General features: G+C 37.7%; 1 protein-coding gene across 1 annotated transcript in view; it reads left to right on the top strand.

Annotated features, from left to right (window-relative positions):
- Positions 1 to 14,346, top strand: part of LOC140494650 (unconventional myosin-Vb-like) — a 297,411-nt gene that overhangs the window by 192,173 nt on the left and 90,892 nt on the right. The window contains exons 12-17 of the mRNA XM_072594066.1: positions 1,327 to 1,467; positions 2,850 to 2,975; positions 4,470 to 4,553; positions 7,031 to 7,165; positions 10,614 to 10,711; positions 12,277 to 12,363. Of these exons, the coding sequence (XP_072450167.1) occupies positions 1,327 to 1,467; positions 2,850 to 2,975; positions 4,470 to 4,553; positions 7,031 to 7,165; positions 10,614 to 10,711; positions 12,277 to 12,363 (671 nt within the window). The remainder of the gene's footprint in view (positions 1 to 1,326; positions 1,468 to 2,849; positions 2,976 to 4,469; positions 4,554 to 7,030; positions 7,166 to 10,613; positions 10,712 to 12,276; positions 12,364 to 14,346) is intronic.

The following is a 14,346-nucleotide window of genomic DNA, read 5'->3' as shown; positions in this document are numbered from 1 at the left end:
TTCCATAGAGAGGATTCTGACATCACTGCACTTCAGTTCCTTCCACTCTTTAAAATATACCTCATTGACCAATCTATTATTTCTGTACCTCCTTTAACACCTTCCATTGTACATCTGAAAAGATTTTTACCCCATATTGTTAAATATATTGCTTCCCTTTTTAAAATGTAAGTTCTACTTTTAGAGGTAAGGTGGGGGGGAGAAGGGGAACAGATGGTGCAAATGTTAAGACAACTGAATGTTTGTCAGCCAGGTAAAAGCTGATCTTTTTAGCTTTAAAGAAGCCCAAAGTAATTGTTCCGCTGCCAGTCTACAGTTAATCAGCTGAATCTTGCAGCTTGAAGATGAAGTTGATGAATCTGATCATCCACTTGATTAATGTGATAACTTGAAAATTGCAAGCTGCTAATGGAGTAAGTGCTAGTAGTTGAGCACTGCAATGTTGATAGCTAAGCATGAACAGGAAAAGGCAATTCTGTCCTTCAAGCTTGTTCCACTTTTGAATACGATCATTGGTTGTCTCCTCTCAGCCTTAACTCCATTTTCCTGCCTGCTCTCCACAACTTGTCAACTCCATTGCTAATTCAAAACCTGCTTGTCTCCTTAAATTTACTCCATGTCTGACTATCTGTCTAGCATTTTGGGGTAATGAATTCCACAGCTTTGTGACCCTTTTTGTTGAGAATGATTCATATGTTCCAAATTAAATACACTGTCAGATGTATTCAATAACCACTTGCTCCTATCCACACAGCCTCTTGAGATTATTTCTTCTGTATCCCTTAAAATCGTATTTCAATGAAAATTTTAAGTCCACCACAATGTCTCTTGAGCCTGCCACAATATTTAGTAACATTGCGTTAGGTGTACCCCAATAATATTTCAACTTCTTGAGGAACTGTTTATATTTAGATTTTATTGTCACATGTACTCATTTACTCAAGTACAGTGAAAAGTGTATAATGTTGCCACGCAAGATCCCATCTTACCTACCTAGATACAAAGGAGGAGAAACCGATTTTAAAAATTACCTGCCTTAGATTCAAAGACACTGTTCCACAAAAGATGGTGGCAATAGAGGATTGCAAGTCTTTTAACCAGAGTAAAAAAGATTCTCCTCTGGCTTAAATGGGTAACCTCTTTTACCCTATAGGTTAGGAGAGATGGCTATTGTTGAACGTAATTGAAAGCACACCAATAAATGGCACTGATGCTATTTAAAGAATTCATTTGATGTCAAGTAGCTCTTATTAGTGGCTATGTATAATTGTACAGTCTAATCTTTGTCCAGATGTGTAGAATATTATCTGGATATTTTCTTTCCAGCATGTTTTCAAGCTAGAGCAGGAGGAGTACTTGGCTGAGGGTTTACCGTGGACACTTATTGATTACTATGACAATCAAGCTTGTATTGATGTTATAGAAGCAAAGCTGGGGGTCTTGGATCTTCTAGATGAAGAGTGTAAGGTAAGAATTAGTGCATGATGTTCAGTAAATGGAAAGATGCACAATTTTAGTTTTAAATATTGACAACTGTGGACAATTATAGACAAGCTGTTGTATCACCACGTGGTTAGGGAGTGCAACCTGTAAACGTAGAACACTGGTAAGAGTCTGAGTGACGATCCTCTTGATGAAGCAGAGGTGAGGACTTAAAAACAAAAGTTTAAAGCAACCTGAATTAAGTACCACACACTTAGTTTGAGATGATTTATTTCTTTCCTGTAGTCACAAGCAGAGGATCATACCCTTTGTACATGGCATTGTTATCATGGTATCTTGTCAAATTTCCCCTGCTTTTGATGTTGACCACATAGAATTGTGTGTGCAACTCCATTGCAATCAGTAATAAGTTGCCAAGGTGGGAAATGAAATTACATTAATTGATCTCGTTTTATAGTAGCATTGGAACTCCCCACTCTCTTCTGAAAATCCTTCTCCCTCCGCCACTGGCCAGTCTGTCCTAGCTCACAGATTGAGTTATCCTTCAGGCCACAAGGGGGTTAAATACAGTAGTTTGTGTTACTGTCAGGCCAAGCCTTTTGAGGCCATCAGTTGTAGATGTGCACAAAAAATCTGCCACCATTTTACTTTCAAAGAATCTCATTTCTTGAATTCTGAACCAAGTTGAAGTTTGGTTTTCGAAATCGCCCAAGCTGATTTTAGAACATGGTAACAGTGCGTATAAAAGCAAAATTCACTGATCTGTAATAAAACCAGGGCTGGAGCAACTCTGTCAATACCTGTAGGGAGAGAAAAAGACTTGCTGTTTTAAGTCCCATGACTTGAAGATTCTTGGGACTCTATCTTTTGGTAATTGTGCATGCTACTGCTCTGTTACTGGTTCAGAGAATTGCTTTTAAATAAATCAGCTCTAAATTACAAACAAAGATGAAAGGAAAGGGAAATTGATTACAAACAACTAAAGATGGAATAAAACTGAAAGAACTTGGGATGCTGTAAATCAGACAAAAATACAAGTTGCTGGAAAAGCTCAGCATGTCTGGCAGCATCTGTGGAGAGAAATCAGGGTTAATGTTTCAGGTTGAGTGACCCTTGCCCTGAACCATCCTGAGGAAGGGCCTGAAACATTAACTGCTTTCTCTCCACAGATGCTGCTGGCCTGCTGAACTTTCCTAGCAATTTTGTTTTTGTCAATGTTGAAATAGTTTCTTTGTTTCAAAAGTGTCTAAACTTGTACCGATGGCTGTACTAAGTTTTTGATAATCATTACAATACCACTTTTTTAATCCTTGTATCATTTGACCTACTGAGGCATATTTCAATCCTGTTGGTTGATTTCTTTCCAGTAACTGTGTTGGTCTGTGGGCATTTGTTTTTAAATTTAGATACTTAATGGAACAGATGAGAAGTGGGTTCAGAAATTATATGATCGTCATCTGCATACAAGTCATCACTTTCAGAAACCCAGGATGTCAAATTCTGCTTTCATTATTCTTCACTTTGCTGCTGATGTAGGTGATTTTGTTAAATTCTATAACAGAACTAATTATTATATGCAGTTTGTTTCTTGTTACAATCAATTAAATTTTTAAGGGTCATAAACCATTTTGGATATTGTTACAACCAGACCCTGGGCAAGGTTTCCTGTTTCATGGCTTCAGAATGGAAATGCCATACCATTAATGTTGTGGTGAGTAGGGATGAACTGGAACCCCTCCTGTATTCACCAAATCCTCGGTGGGGTTGCATTTTTCCCTTTTTTTTAAAAAAAAGCATCAAAATCCCTTTTTGACTAGGTGTGGTGCATCTCTCTTCAGAATCCGTAAAGCCACTTAACTTGGCTCTTTTTGTCTGTCAGACCATCTTCTTCTTCTTTTAAAAAGACATTATTTGAATGGAGCTTAAAAATGTTCACAGTTCTTGGGAATTCAGACTCCTGGTCATGACAGAAGATGAAAGGAGCTGGAATTTCAAAGAATTTAAAGAAGCAAATCTTTTGAAATGTACTCCATGTCTACTTAACTCTTTTGAAGTTGACACTGTCTAAACCTTTTTGAGGCCTGGCAGAAAACTGGTAATTTAGGCATCGTTTAAATTTTCAGTTTTAAAATATAAACACTATATTTCAGTAGCAGTCTTGTACTCCTGTTTTGAGTAACTTTTTTGCTGTATAAGGCAGGCACTACCTGAAAATGCCAATGAGATCAATCAGTAAGCTCCAACATATGAAGGATTCTCAATGTGGGTTCTGTGTTTTAGGGGTTGGGGTAGTTGAGTTGGCTGGTTTGTAATGCAGAGTGATGCCAACAGTGCAAGTTCAGTTCAGGCTGAGGTTGCCATGAAGGTCCCTCTGTCTCAACCTGTCCCTTTGCCTGAGGTATGGTCACCTTTAGATTAAACTGTCCACTGTCCCTCCCTATGGAATTATGGTAAATTATTTATTTTTTACTTCAATTATTATGACCAAAGTTGAGAGAATGTTTCAGCAGTAGCAAACTTGAGTTTTAAGTGGAGTCTGAGCTCTTGATGTATTCCAAACAATGTTATGAGCTATTAAGTAATAGATCTACTCCCTCTTCATAATTGAGCTAAATGTCTGTACACACTGTTGAACCTATCACCACTTCATATCAGTGGCTCCGAGTGATACTGGTAGAAGCATTGGGGTCGATGTAACAAGCTTATCAGCCACCACCATCAACCCATGCCAATTAAAATAGTCTGCAGAATCTTTCCTACATCTAGTTGATTTTAAGTTGGTGTAGTTTCATACCAGATAGAATTTTCCCAATTTCACTTTGTTTTTTGCTTGGTGAGATGTTCTTCACCTTGAATGCTGCTTATTATCCAACAGTAAAATAAAGTTGCCTGACTGAAGACCGCATCCCCTCTCTCTTTTAAGTGATGTGGGCTATGAATCAGACACTAAATGTCAGAAAGTGACTGGGTCAAGAAGATTTATTCAATGTTATATCTATAAAGAAGCTTTATGAATCACCTCCTAGGTGCTGTATCAGTGTGAAGGATTTTTAGAGAAAAATAGAGACACAGTTTATGAAGAACCAATTAACATTTTGAAAGCAAGTAAGGTAAGCACTCTTGACCTAGTTCATGGAAGCATTGTATTGTATTGTATTGAACCAGTTCCCGTGGGTCTGAATTGTAGTGTCTATTCTAGGTGGAATGGGATAGTCTCATTTCCAAAATGCAAAAATTTTGAAGCTTACATTCTCAAACATTGCTGATTAAAATTTTCTGATTACATTTAGAAATTTTTAAGATTGTGGCTTTATAAATTCGTTATCTAGCTTGATCTATTCACCAGGTTTCTACAATGTAAAGTAAATTTTTGCAATTCATATTGAAACTTGAAAATTTTCATTGATCCACAACTTAATAACATTTTCATAGATGTTTTGACCCACTTGTGAGCACTTGATATGTCTGTAAAGCTACATGTGAAATAATTGCCTGATTTTTAAAAAAAAAAGTAAAATCTAATTGAATTGATGAAATGTAACAATAGGATTACATAGCGGGTTCCTGATTCCTAATTAAACATAACACCATACAACTTGTACCACAAAGGAATTCAACTGATTCATCGTGCATCTAGCTCTCCAACTAAGGGTATCTCTTCTAAATACATTTCTTGTTTCTCATACTTTCTTGACTGGATGTTATTAAGTGATTTAAATTCTACAACAAGACTAGGTCACTTTATTATGACTTCAACTTAAACAGGGTTTGTTGTAGTTGACTTCTCAGGTTATGAAGCCCTTACAAATCACAAAACTCTGCAGATTGTGAAAGGTAACCTTTTTTACAGTCTGCAGATTGGAGTCATATCATTTCAACTTTCATTATGAGATCAATGAGATTAAATTACAGTTAATGTGTCGGAATCTTGCCTCTGAACAGTGTAGGTAGTCTAGTTATGTGTCTCTAGCTTTGAGAATTATTTTGGCTGTGTATTAATGTTGCACCTGTTTTCATGCAGCTCGGTGTAAATCAAATGGAAACTTTGCCAATTATACATTACAACATGCTTTATTCCTTTGTGATCAAAGCCAGTTTTAACCTTGGATTTGATAACCATGCACTAACACAAGTGGTTAGATTATGCAATTGGAGTCGGAGAGGTCCTAACTAACTTAATTTGAAGTTAACTAAAAATTACTGATAACATGTTTCATGGTCATGATTTTCAGCATCAATTTTAATCAAGAAATCAAAAATATGAATTTTAAAATGCCTGCCATATGTAAATGGACTCCGGTCCTACAGTATAGTTCACTATTGATGCTTTGATAGTGTGGATGAGAAATAGACAATGGATTGTCAACATATTCCACATACAAAGAATAACTCCTATAAAAGGATTGTACATAACAAAAATGGGAACAATAGATTTCCTTAATGGGTTAAAACATTCTTGGTGGTTTGAAAAGTGAAGGTGGGTGTAGGATACTGGTAGATGTGGGGTGGTGGTGGGGGGTGGGGGGGAAAGAAGAACACAATGACCACAATGAAACACTTCAAGAGTTTGGTAAGGCTTTTGAGAATATGGACAAAAAGGAAATGGTTTTAGAGAATTTTAATGACTGAAATTTCAGCTAATTGGAAGATAAGAACAAGTGTGCTGGGATTGGGTTTTGGAAATTTACAAATGTGACAACCATTGGATTTTCAGATAAGTATTTTAAAGTTCATGCCTTGGTATATGAGCCTATGAAGCTTTTCTAGGTAACGGGTAACATGTAAATGGTTTTAGCTGAGCTGAACTTTGTGTAGGGTATTATAAGGGAGTGTGGAAGAGAACAGGAGAAATCTGAAATTGAGAGTTTAGCATTGAAATGTTTTGTTTGTGTGGGTGTGTTGGAGATGGAATGTTAGAGTTACACATAGATGCTATTGGATTGGATTTGAAGATTACTTTTGAGGTCAATAGAAGCATTTTGTCATTGGGTTCTGTTCAAACAGACAATACAGAAGATGATAGAGTTGAGCACAATTGCTAATGGATGGGAACTGAATGCTTTGCAGCTTACTGAAAATTTTTGGCTTATCCATAACTTTGGAGCTGGTCAGAACAGCAGGAACAAATGGATGTTTAGTGTTTTTCTGTGCTGGCCTGTTATGGATATATTGCAAAGACGCAGAAAGTAGATTCATAGAAGAAAGCATAGGATAAGTCATTGCAGGGAATAGGCTTGATGGAATATTGAAAAGGGATTGTAATTTAGCAGTGGAGGACAGATGTAGTGGATAGTTAATTATATTGAGATTTGAGGAATATAGGAGTATTGGATAAATTCGTGGCATTCAGTGAACCCCATTGTGTACAAGGAGTTAAGTAGAAAGTCTGTGTCTGGCAATGACTGGGTTTTTCTCATCATTGCTATGGGGTTGAGTTTGGGGAACTTATTGCAAGGCTGAACCTGTTTTAATGAGTAGAATTGGTCATTGTTATCCAAAATGTAATCTATGTTGTAAGCAAATAATTAGAAATCTGCCCCAATTCTCAATGTTGAGATTTTTGTCATCTTGTTACTTGTTTCCAAAGTCTGAGCTGATTTCTGAGCTGTTCCATGATGGTGATACTTCTGCAAGAAGAGGCCAGATCTCCAATATAACTTTAAAGTCTTTAAAAAAGGCCTTACCAGTGACAAGTGAACACAGAAAAACAGTGGGGTACCAGGTAATAAACTTCATTTTCTAAAACAGAATATGCTTAGATTTTCAATATTGGCTCTATAACAGTTGATGCAAATATTTTATTAACTTCATGTTTGACAGCAAAAGTGCTGATATTAAAATTTCTCTCAGGACTGGTATGATATTCAGCATTTCCTTTTGAAAAATAATAACGCACATTTTAATGGTGCCTTCCACTAGCTCGACCAATCTAGAAATTTTTTACATTACCTAGGATTTAAAAAAAAAATAGATCTTTCCTAATTCCAAAATCTAAAGCTCTAATTGAGCAGAACATGGTACAATGAGACATAGACCTAAAAGTTGTAATACAAGTGTGTGAAAATCTCCATGCTCAAAGCTTTTGCCCAAATAATTCCAAAAATCTAAATGTCTCAAGGCTGGTTGTGGGGAGTATAGTGGTGATCCCAGCTGATAATACAAGGCAAGTGTGATCCTACAGTTGTTTGTGTAATTTAGTTTACTTTATAGCGGTCAGTCACAGGTTGTTAATGTACTTTATAACAATGTGTGTAATCTATTACACAAAAAATGCTAACTGTTATAGAATAAAACTTATTTGAAAGTCTTATTAGAAATATCAGATAAGACTGAAGGTAAGAGGATCAAAATCTTATTCAAGCCTTATTTGAAGGATCGCCATTTCCAGTTGAAATTTCATTATAAATTCCCGGTTTAGAGGGTGCAGCTACAATTTGGTTTTATTTTTGGAAAACTTTTGTTTTTGCTTGATGCTATTTAATTATTCTTGACGCTATCAAAGCTTGCACACTTGACATTCGGCTTCCTTTTAAAAGCCTCCTTCTAAAGCAGTCTGTTGGAGATTTTTCTCTTGCTTAAGCCACTCAGACGACAATTCCCTGCCCTGACCACTTGAGACTGCACTCTGCTGTCTTTGAAGGATGTCTGCATACTTGCTGACCTAGATAGTACTATCTTTGTCTTTTGTCTCCCTAAGTCATAGAGTGCATTGTTGTATATTTTCTTTTTACCCGATACAACAGTTTATAGGGCATTGAACTATTTATCATCTTTTGTTTTCCAAGCATAATTCAATCACTTAATCAAGTTTCCAGACAACCTGAAATCACTCAGACTCAGAAGCAAAACTAAAACAATGGGTGGGATTTTCTCATCCTGTAAATAACATGAGCAATGGTGATGGCTGGTGAAGTATAAAATGGAAAGATTTTTTGACAGGTCAAAAGTGTTTGACTGGCTAGCTCGTGAGTGGCAAGGGTCCAAGTTGAGTGCATTAACACTTCCTTTATTACCAAATCTTGCCTCACTTCAACGAAGGCTTGCTGTTTTCCCAGGCAGTAGAGAGAATCATGGTGCACATTCCCAGCATGAATGGCTACCTGGCAGCTGCGGCTTGTTGACCTCTCCATCTGGGCCAGCACTTCTCAACAACATGGCACGTTCCATGGGCAGTGACCACCTGCACACTCCATCTAAATGTTGGCATGGAAAATTGCCAGCGTAACTCTATCCTGCATTGAGTTATAGTACAGTGCAGTACTTCAGATCTGCCCTTTAGAACTCACTGAAACATTTCATTGCGTTGCCACTGCCAGGCCCTGTGCATAGCAGGTATCTAACATTTGGCACAGGACACTTCATGGGGCTCTTGGCTTGTTTTCTTAGTAATCACTCATTTTGCATCTGCTTGGATGCTTAAAGCAACTCTGATTGCTTTGACTTTTTGTGCTTTGCTTTCAGAGCTTGCAGTACTTCTGTCTGGACTTTCCTTTTAGTGTAGACAAAGCCAAGCAGTCTTTTGTTGTTGACACATCATTGCCAGTAAACAACACACCTGTACCATGTGCCTTAGCTTGTGATAAAAATCTGCTTCAACCAAATGACTTTATCTCAATGTTTAAGAGGAGTCTGCCTTGGTCATATTCAGGGGGACTGTTGTCAGGATGATCCACCACAGTAAGTCAAGGCATCAGCTAATACCTGTTCATGGAATGCAGTCAGTCAGCCATTGATCAGAATCTAGGTTTCTGTATCATTCCAGTCCAGGGAATGGGTCACAGTCAGCCCTGCAGGTGTTCCTCTAAGCTGTGAAGACAGTGTTGCCCCAAATGGTAACTTCAGGAGAAGCTGTGGTCGTCAGATGGTTCTGAGGATGGTCCTTTTTTCTCCACCCTCTTTAACAGGGCCAGCAGGTCCCTGTCGGGAAAGTGGGGGTGCCAACTTTGCTCTGGTAATTTCCGATGTAGTTTCCCACACACTGGAACCTTGAAGGGCAATTTCCTGCAGAGTCTGGACTGATGCCCAGCTGAGCTTTAAAACCTTGTCCAGTGGTGAAAAGGCCAGCAACTCCTGGCAGCAGTGAGCACTTTGCTAGCTAGAGTGAGAACAGAGCCATGAAGGTAGGATGCATGTTTAATGCAACATAAAATTACATGAAAGAATGTACTAGAGTTCAAAGAAATGCCCTAATATTGATGTTTGACCATGTTTTGGCTAAATTCAGCCCATATATAGTATCCTGTTCTTAACTTGCTGTAGAAATACAATCAAGCCTAACTGTACATGTTCTGTCCACTTTAGAAACCGGAGATCCAAATAATAATAGATCATGAGTCTTCATTAGTGTAGTAAACTAAATCAAGGGGCTAATGTGGTAGTCAGTCCAGAGCACACAATGGAGTGATTTTGTTTTTTCTGGCCAGGGAATTTAACTTGTAGCATTTTTCCAGCACTCCTAGTTGTGCTACATGTGTCTTCAATCCTGGAGTTGGAATTTCAGGTGTTGGAGGTCAGTGGTGTGATGTTGACCTTCTATTATGTAGGTGATGCACAGTGGGATAGAATGGGTGGATTAATGGGGATGAGTACTGGGTGGTTAACTGTGACCAATTGCTTTTTAAGTTTCTATATTGAGTGCTCCAGTAAAACTGAATACTAAGAGGAGATTTAAATTTTAAATATAATCTGCTTTGTGGAGGTGGTTAAGGAAATACTCCCTCTAGTTAGAGGGATTAGGGATGAAATTGATAATATTTATGGTGAAGTTGGTGAGTTATCTTATAATACAGTGCAGAAACCTATCTATGTTGCAGTGTGGTGGATATAAAATTGGGGGTTGCGAATAACCAGCCAGCTTTGAAGCAATTTTACTCTGCCTTCAGCCCAAGATGAGTTTCAGAAACATCTCTGTTGGTTCTGATTCTCTTGTTTTCCTTTTTAGCTTTCCTCTATCACCACCAACTCTGCTTCTTGAAGTGATATGACAACTGTGCTTATGTTGTTTGGTTGTTTCAGAAATTTGCATAGACGTGTTGATGTGCTTACATGTTCTGTATGCTGATCTACTATCACACTGTCTAATTGGAGTTCGAGCTGACTACTTCAGACTAATCTATAGCATTTTAAGTGTTTACAAGTTACTGAGAAACATATGATGTTGTTTTCTGTAGTTTCGAGCATCACTTAATCTCCTAATGGAAACTTTGAATTCAACATCTCCTCACTATGTCCGCTGCCTAAAGCCAAATGATACAAAGGAACCGTTCTTGTGAGTAAATCTGCCACTGCTGTTTTTCAATGTCAATAAGTGTAAATGTGTTTTTGATTCTCCTGAGACAGGTGTGAAGTACATTTTTGCCATTAGGTCAATGGGCAAGATATGCAAAGCATATAATTCTACCCAAAAAAACAAAAATGATGCTTTAAAATGTTGCAGACAAAGATGTGCAGAGTTTGAGGGGGAAGTGCAAAACAATCTACTTTAGCCTCATTCCACTACAATTTCTCAAGTTTTCTTTTGATCATTTAAAATAATGACCATGGATTCTGCTTCCATTGGGTTTTTCATTTTCATCCCAGGCTGTGCACAGCTTTGCTAAGAGAACTAAGGAATCTATCAAGAGAAAGATATATGGATGTTTGATTCGAACGCTATACAAATGAATAGATTTTGAATGAGAGAGAATTCTGTCAATGAAAATATTTGATTCCAATTTTGCGAAAATGTTTTCACATTAAACATTTCAATCAGATCTACTCAATCCTTTTGCTTTATTACATCACTACCTCTGAACCATCTCCATACCTCTATTTATTTTGACTGTACCTAGTTGGTTGATCTCTCTCTAGCTTGTTGCATGTTTTTCCCTTCTCTTTTTTCCATTTGTGAAATGCCTTGGTTTTTTAAAAAAATTGTGCCATTATAAAATACAAAGTGGCTGTGACAACAACTTGGGGAAAATGTTTTACTGTTGCTCCTCATGTTTTGTACTTTCTGGAGGACTTTTTATTACATAAAGGATGGCTACAGCATCTTTTGTGGCATAATCATTATGGTAAATGCATCTAATACAGATTTCATTGAAGTCTCTTACTTTAAATGCAAACATTTTAGTTCAAAAACAATGCCACTGTTCTCAGTACAAATATTGTTATAATTGAGTGCTGACTTTAAAACTGGAATTATACAACTGTAAATTTCACTTAATTTTGGGGGTGTGGGTAAATGAAGATAAAGACCTGAGAATTAGTGATCAGTCTTAAGGTAAAATATTTACTATCTTTTTTTTTTGAAAGCTGTCAGTCTGCAAAGCTTCCCTGCTTTTTCTTAATTAATTGAGGGCCCTGTACTTTATTCAAATATAACTTCTTCAGCTAAGGGTATCGGAAATCTTCATAATATGAAGAGAGGGGTTTCAGATGATGGAGTGGGTAAGAGTTGTGAAACTCGCGTTGTGACCTGGAATGCATTGCAGAAAGGAATATTCAGTAATGTTCAATATTGAGCTGGATAAATACCTGGGTTGGGGGGGGGGGGAGGGTGCAGGGGGGAGGAGAGGTGGTGGAGCTGAGGCAATATGGAGAGTGGGATTAATTGGATACCTCCAAAAAATGGATCATCTGGATGGCAGCTACCTGTGTTAAATTTTAATGTGACTACTACCCCAGTTTCAGACCGTGTTGTAATGTATGAAAGAAGCTGATGAATAACTAGCTTTAACTGCGAAATGTAGTAAAGCAATACAGTATGTTACTCAGGACTGAGTATTTGAGCTCTACTTCACTTGTAGTTAAAGGCTATTGAGGTCAAAGTTTTTGGCATTTCTGCTTCAGGTTTAATCCAAAAAGAATGGTACAACAATTAAGAGCCTGTGGTGTTATTGAAACAATCCGTCTCAGTGCTGCTGGGTATCCATCAAGGTAAGTATGAATTGCATTGAATGTGGTTCATAGAGGATGGAGTGTTGAATTGTTGTTTTTTTATCTTAAACACTATGTATGTGATGCTTTGCTCAGTACCTTGGGCAGTGCTTTCACTTGCCTAAATTCAATGTGCTGAGGAATTAAACCCCTTAAAACCAGAAGAAGCTGTAACTATCATGTCTTTCCCACTTTCAAATACTAAGGTTATTGTTCCTCCAGGATAGATTTTATTAAATAAGTGTATGATAGTTAAATTAATACAGCAGCTACATTATATGCATTTGATAGTGGTCAACAATAGTTATTCTTCATGTGGACCATATTTTTCCCACAAATGTAAGTGAAGCTGTGGAACTTGTGGCTATCCAGCTGAGTTCAGGTACGTGGTTAAGGGCAGATCTAAAAGATATGTCCAAGATATACTGCACCATGTTTGAAATTGCTGCATTTGTGCAGTAAATGCAAATTAAAGCTGACACTTCAGTTTTAGTACTTTTTAAAAATTAGATGATTAATGTTTACTGTCAGTCATCCTTTTGGCATTGAATTAGTCAAAGTATGACCACTCCTTCCTTTAAAAAAAACTTATTTTAATCCAACAGCTCTATTCTTAAAATTCTTGTTTTCTGTCCCTGGTTTTGGATTGAATTTCCCCCATTTGAATCTAAAATTCCTACTTGATCGTCTGTGCTGTTGAATTTTACAATCTTATCTGATTTAAGGGGGAACGCTGGGTTTGTTTGCATGGAATATTGTGGAAAGAGTTAAAGCAGGGGTCGGCTCATCAGAGGTTAGAGTATGGAAGGGGTCAGGAAGCTAACTTCAGATACAGCAGATAAGGGGACAACTGAGAATGGGGTCAGTTGAAACAGGACTGAGGGTTTTGTACTTAAATTCAGTATATAAAACAAATGAGTTTGTAGCACACGTTGAAAATGGCAAATATAATGTTGTCGGTATCTCCGATTGTGGCTGCAAGGTTTTCAGGGCTGGGAACTGAATATTGAAAGGATAGGTGGGAGGGTCGCTGTTATCTTTCTAGTAAAAGATGAAAGTAAATCAATAAGCAATTTTATAGGGCCAGGTGTAGAATCTGTGGGGGTAGAGTTGAACCGCAAAGGAATAAATTCCCTGATGAGAGTTTTATATAGGCTGCCTCGCAGTGGTCAGGATGTGGGGAAGAAAATAGAAAAGCTGTAAGAAAGACATTTGCAATAATCTTGAAGGCCTTCAATATGTTAGACTGGGAAAATCAGGTTGTAGATTTTAAAGAAAAGACATTTGTGAAATGTCTAAAAGATGGTGTCTTTTTTTGTTTTACTGAAGCAGCTTGTAGAGGCATTTCTGGATTTAGTGATGTGTGTGTAATGTGGCAGACTGAAGGCAAAGGAACCCCTAGGGAGCAGTGACCACAATGTGACAGAACTCACCTTGCAGTTCGGGGAGAAGAATGAATCCCATGTAATGGTTTTACAATTGGGTAAAGGTGACTACAAAGACAATCGACAATAGGTGCAGGAGTAGGCCATTCTGCCCTTTGAGCCTGCACCACCATTCAATATGATCATGGCTGATCATCCTTAATCAGTATCCTGTTCCTGCCTTCTCTCCATAACCCTTGATTCCACTATCCTTGAGAGCTTTATCCAACTCTTTTTTTTTTCTTAAATGAATCCAGAGACTGGGCCTCCACTGCCCTCTGGGGAAGAGCATTCCACATGGGATGCTAGCCAGAGCTGATTGGAATGGAAGCCTAAGCAAGGAAGATGATGGAACAGCAATGGCAGGAGTTTCTGGGGATAATTTGGGACCCACAAAAATTCATCTGAATGAAAAAGCATATTAAGGAGAGGATGAGTCAGCCATGGCTGACAAGGGAAGCCAGGGACAGCATAAAAGTGAAAATAAAATACTGGTGGAAATATAAGGAGCCTTTTTTTAAAAAACTAGCAGAGGATAACTTTTTTTAAAATAAAAAAG

Source organism: Chiloscyllium punctatum, chromosome 24 (genome assembly GCF_047496795.1).
Source record: "Chiloscyllium punctatum isolate Juve2018m chromosome 24, sChiPun1.3, whole genome shotgun sequence".
Taxonomy (NCBI): Eukaryota; Metazoa; Chordata; class Chondrichthyes; order Orectolobiformes; family Hemiscylliidae; genus Chiloscyllium; species Chiloscyllium punctatum.
Note: the sequence above shows the minus strand (reverse complement) of the source record. Positions and strands in the feature narration are given on the sequence as shown.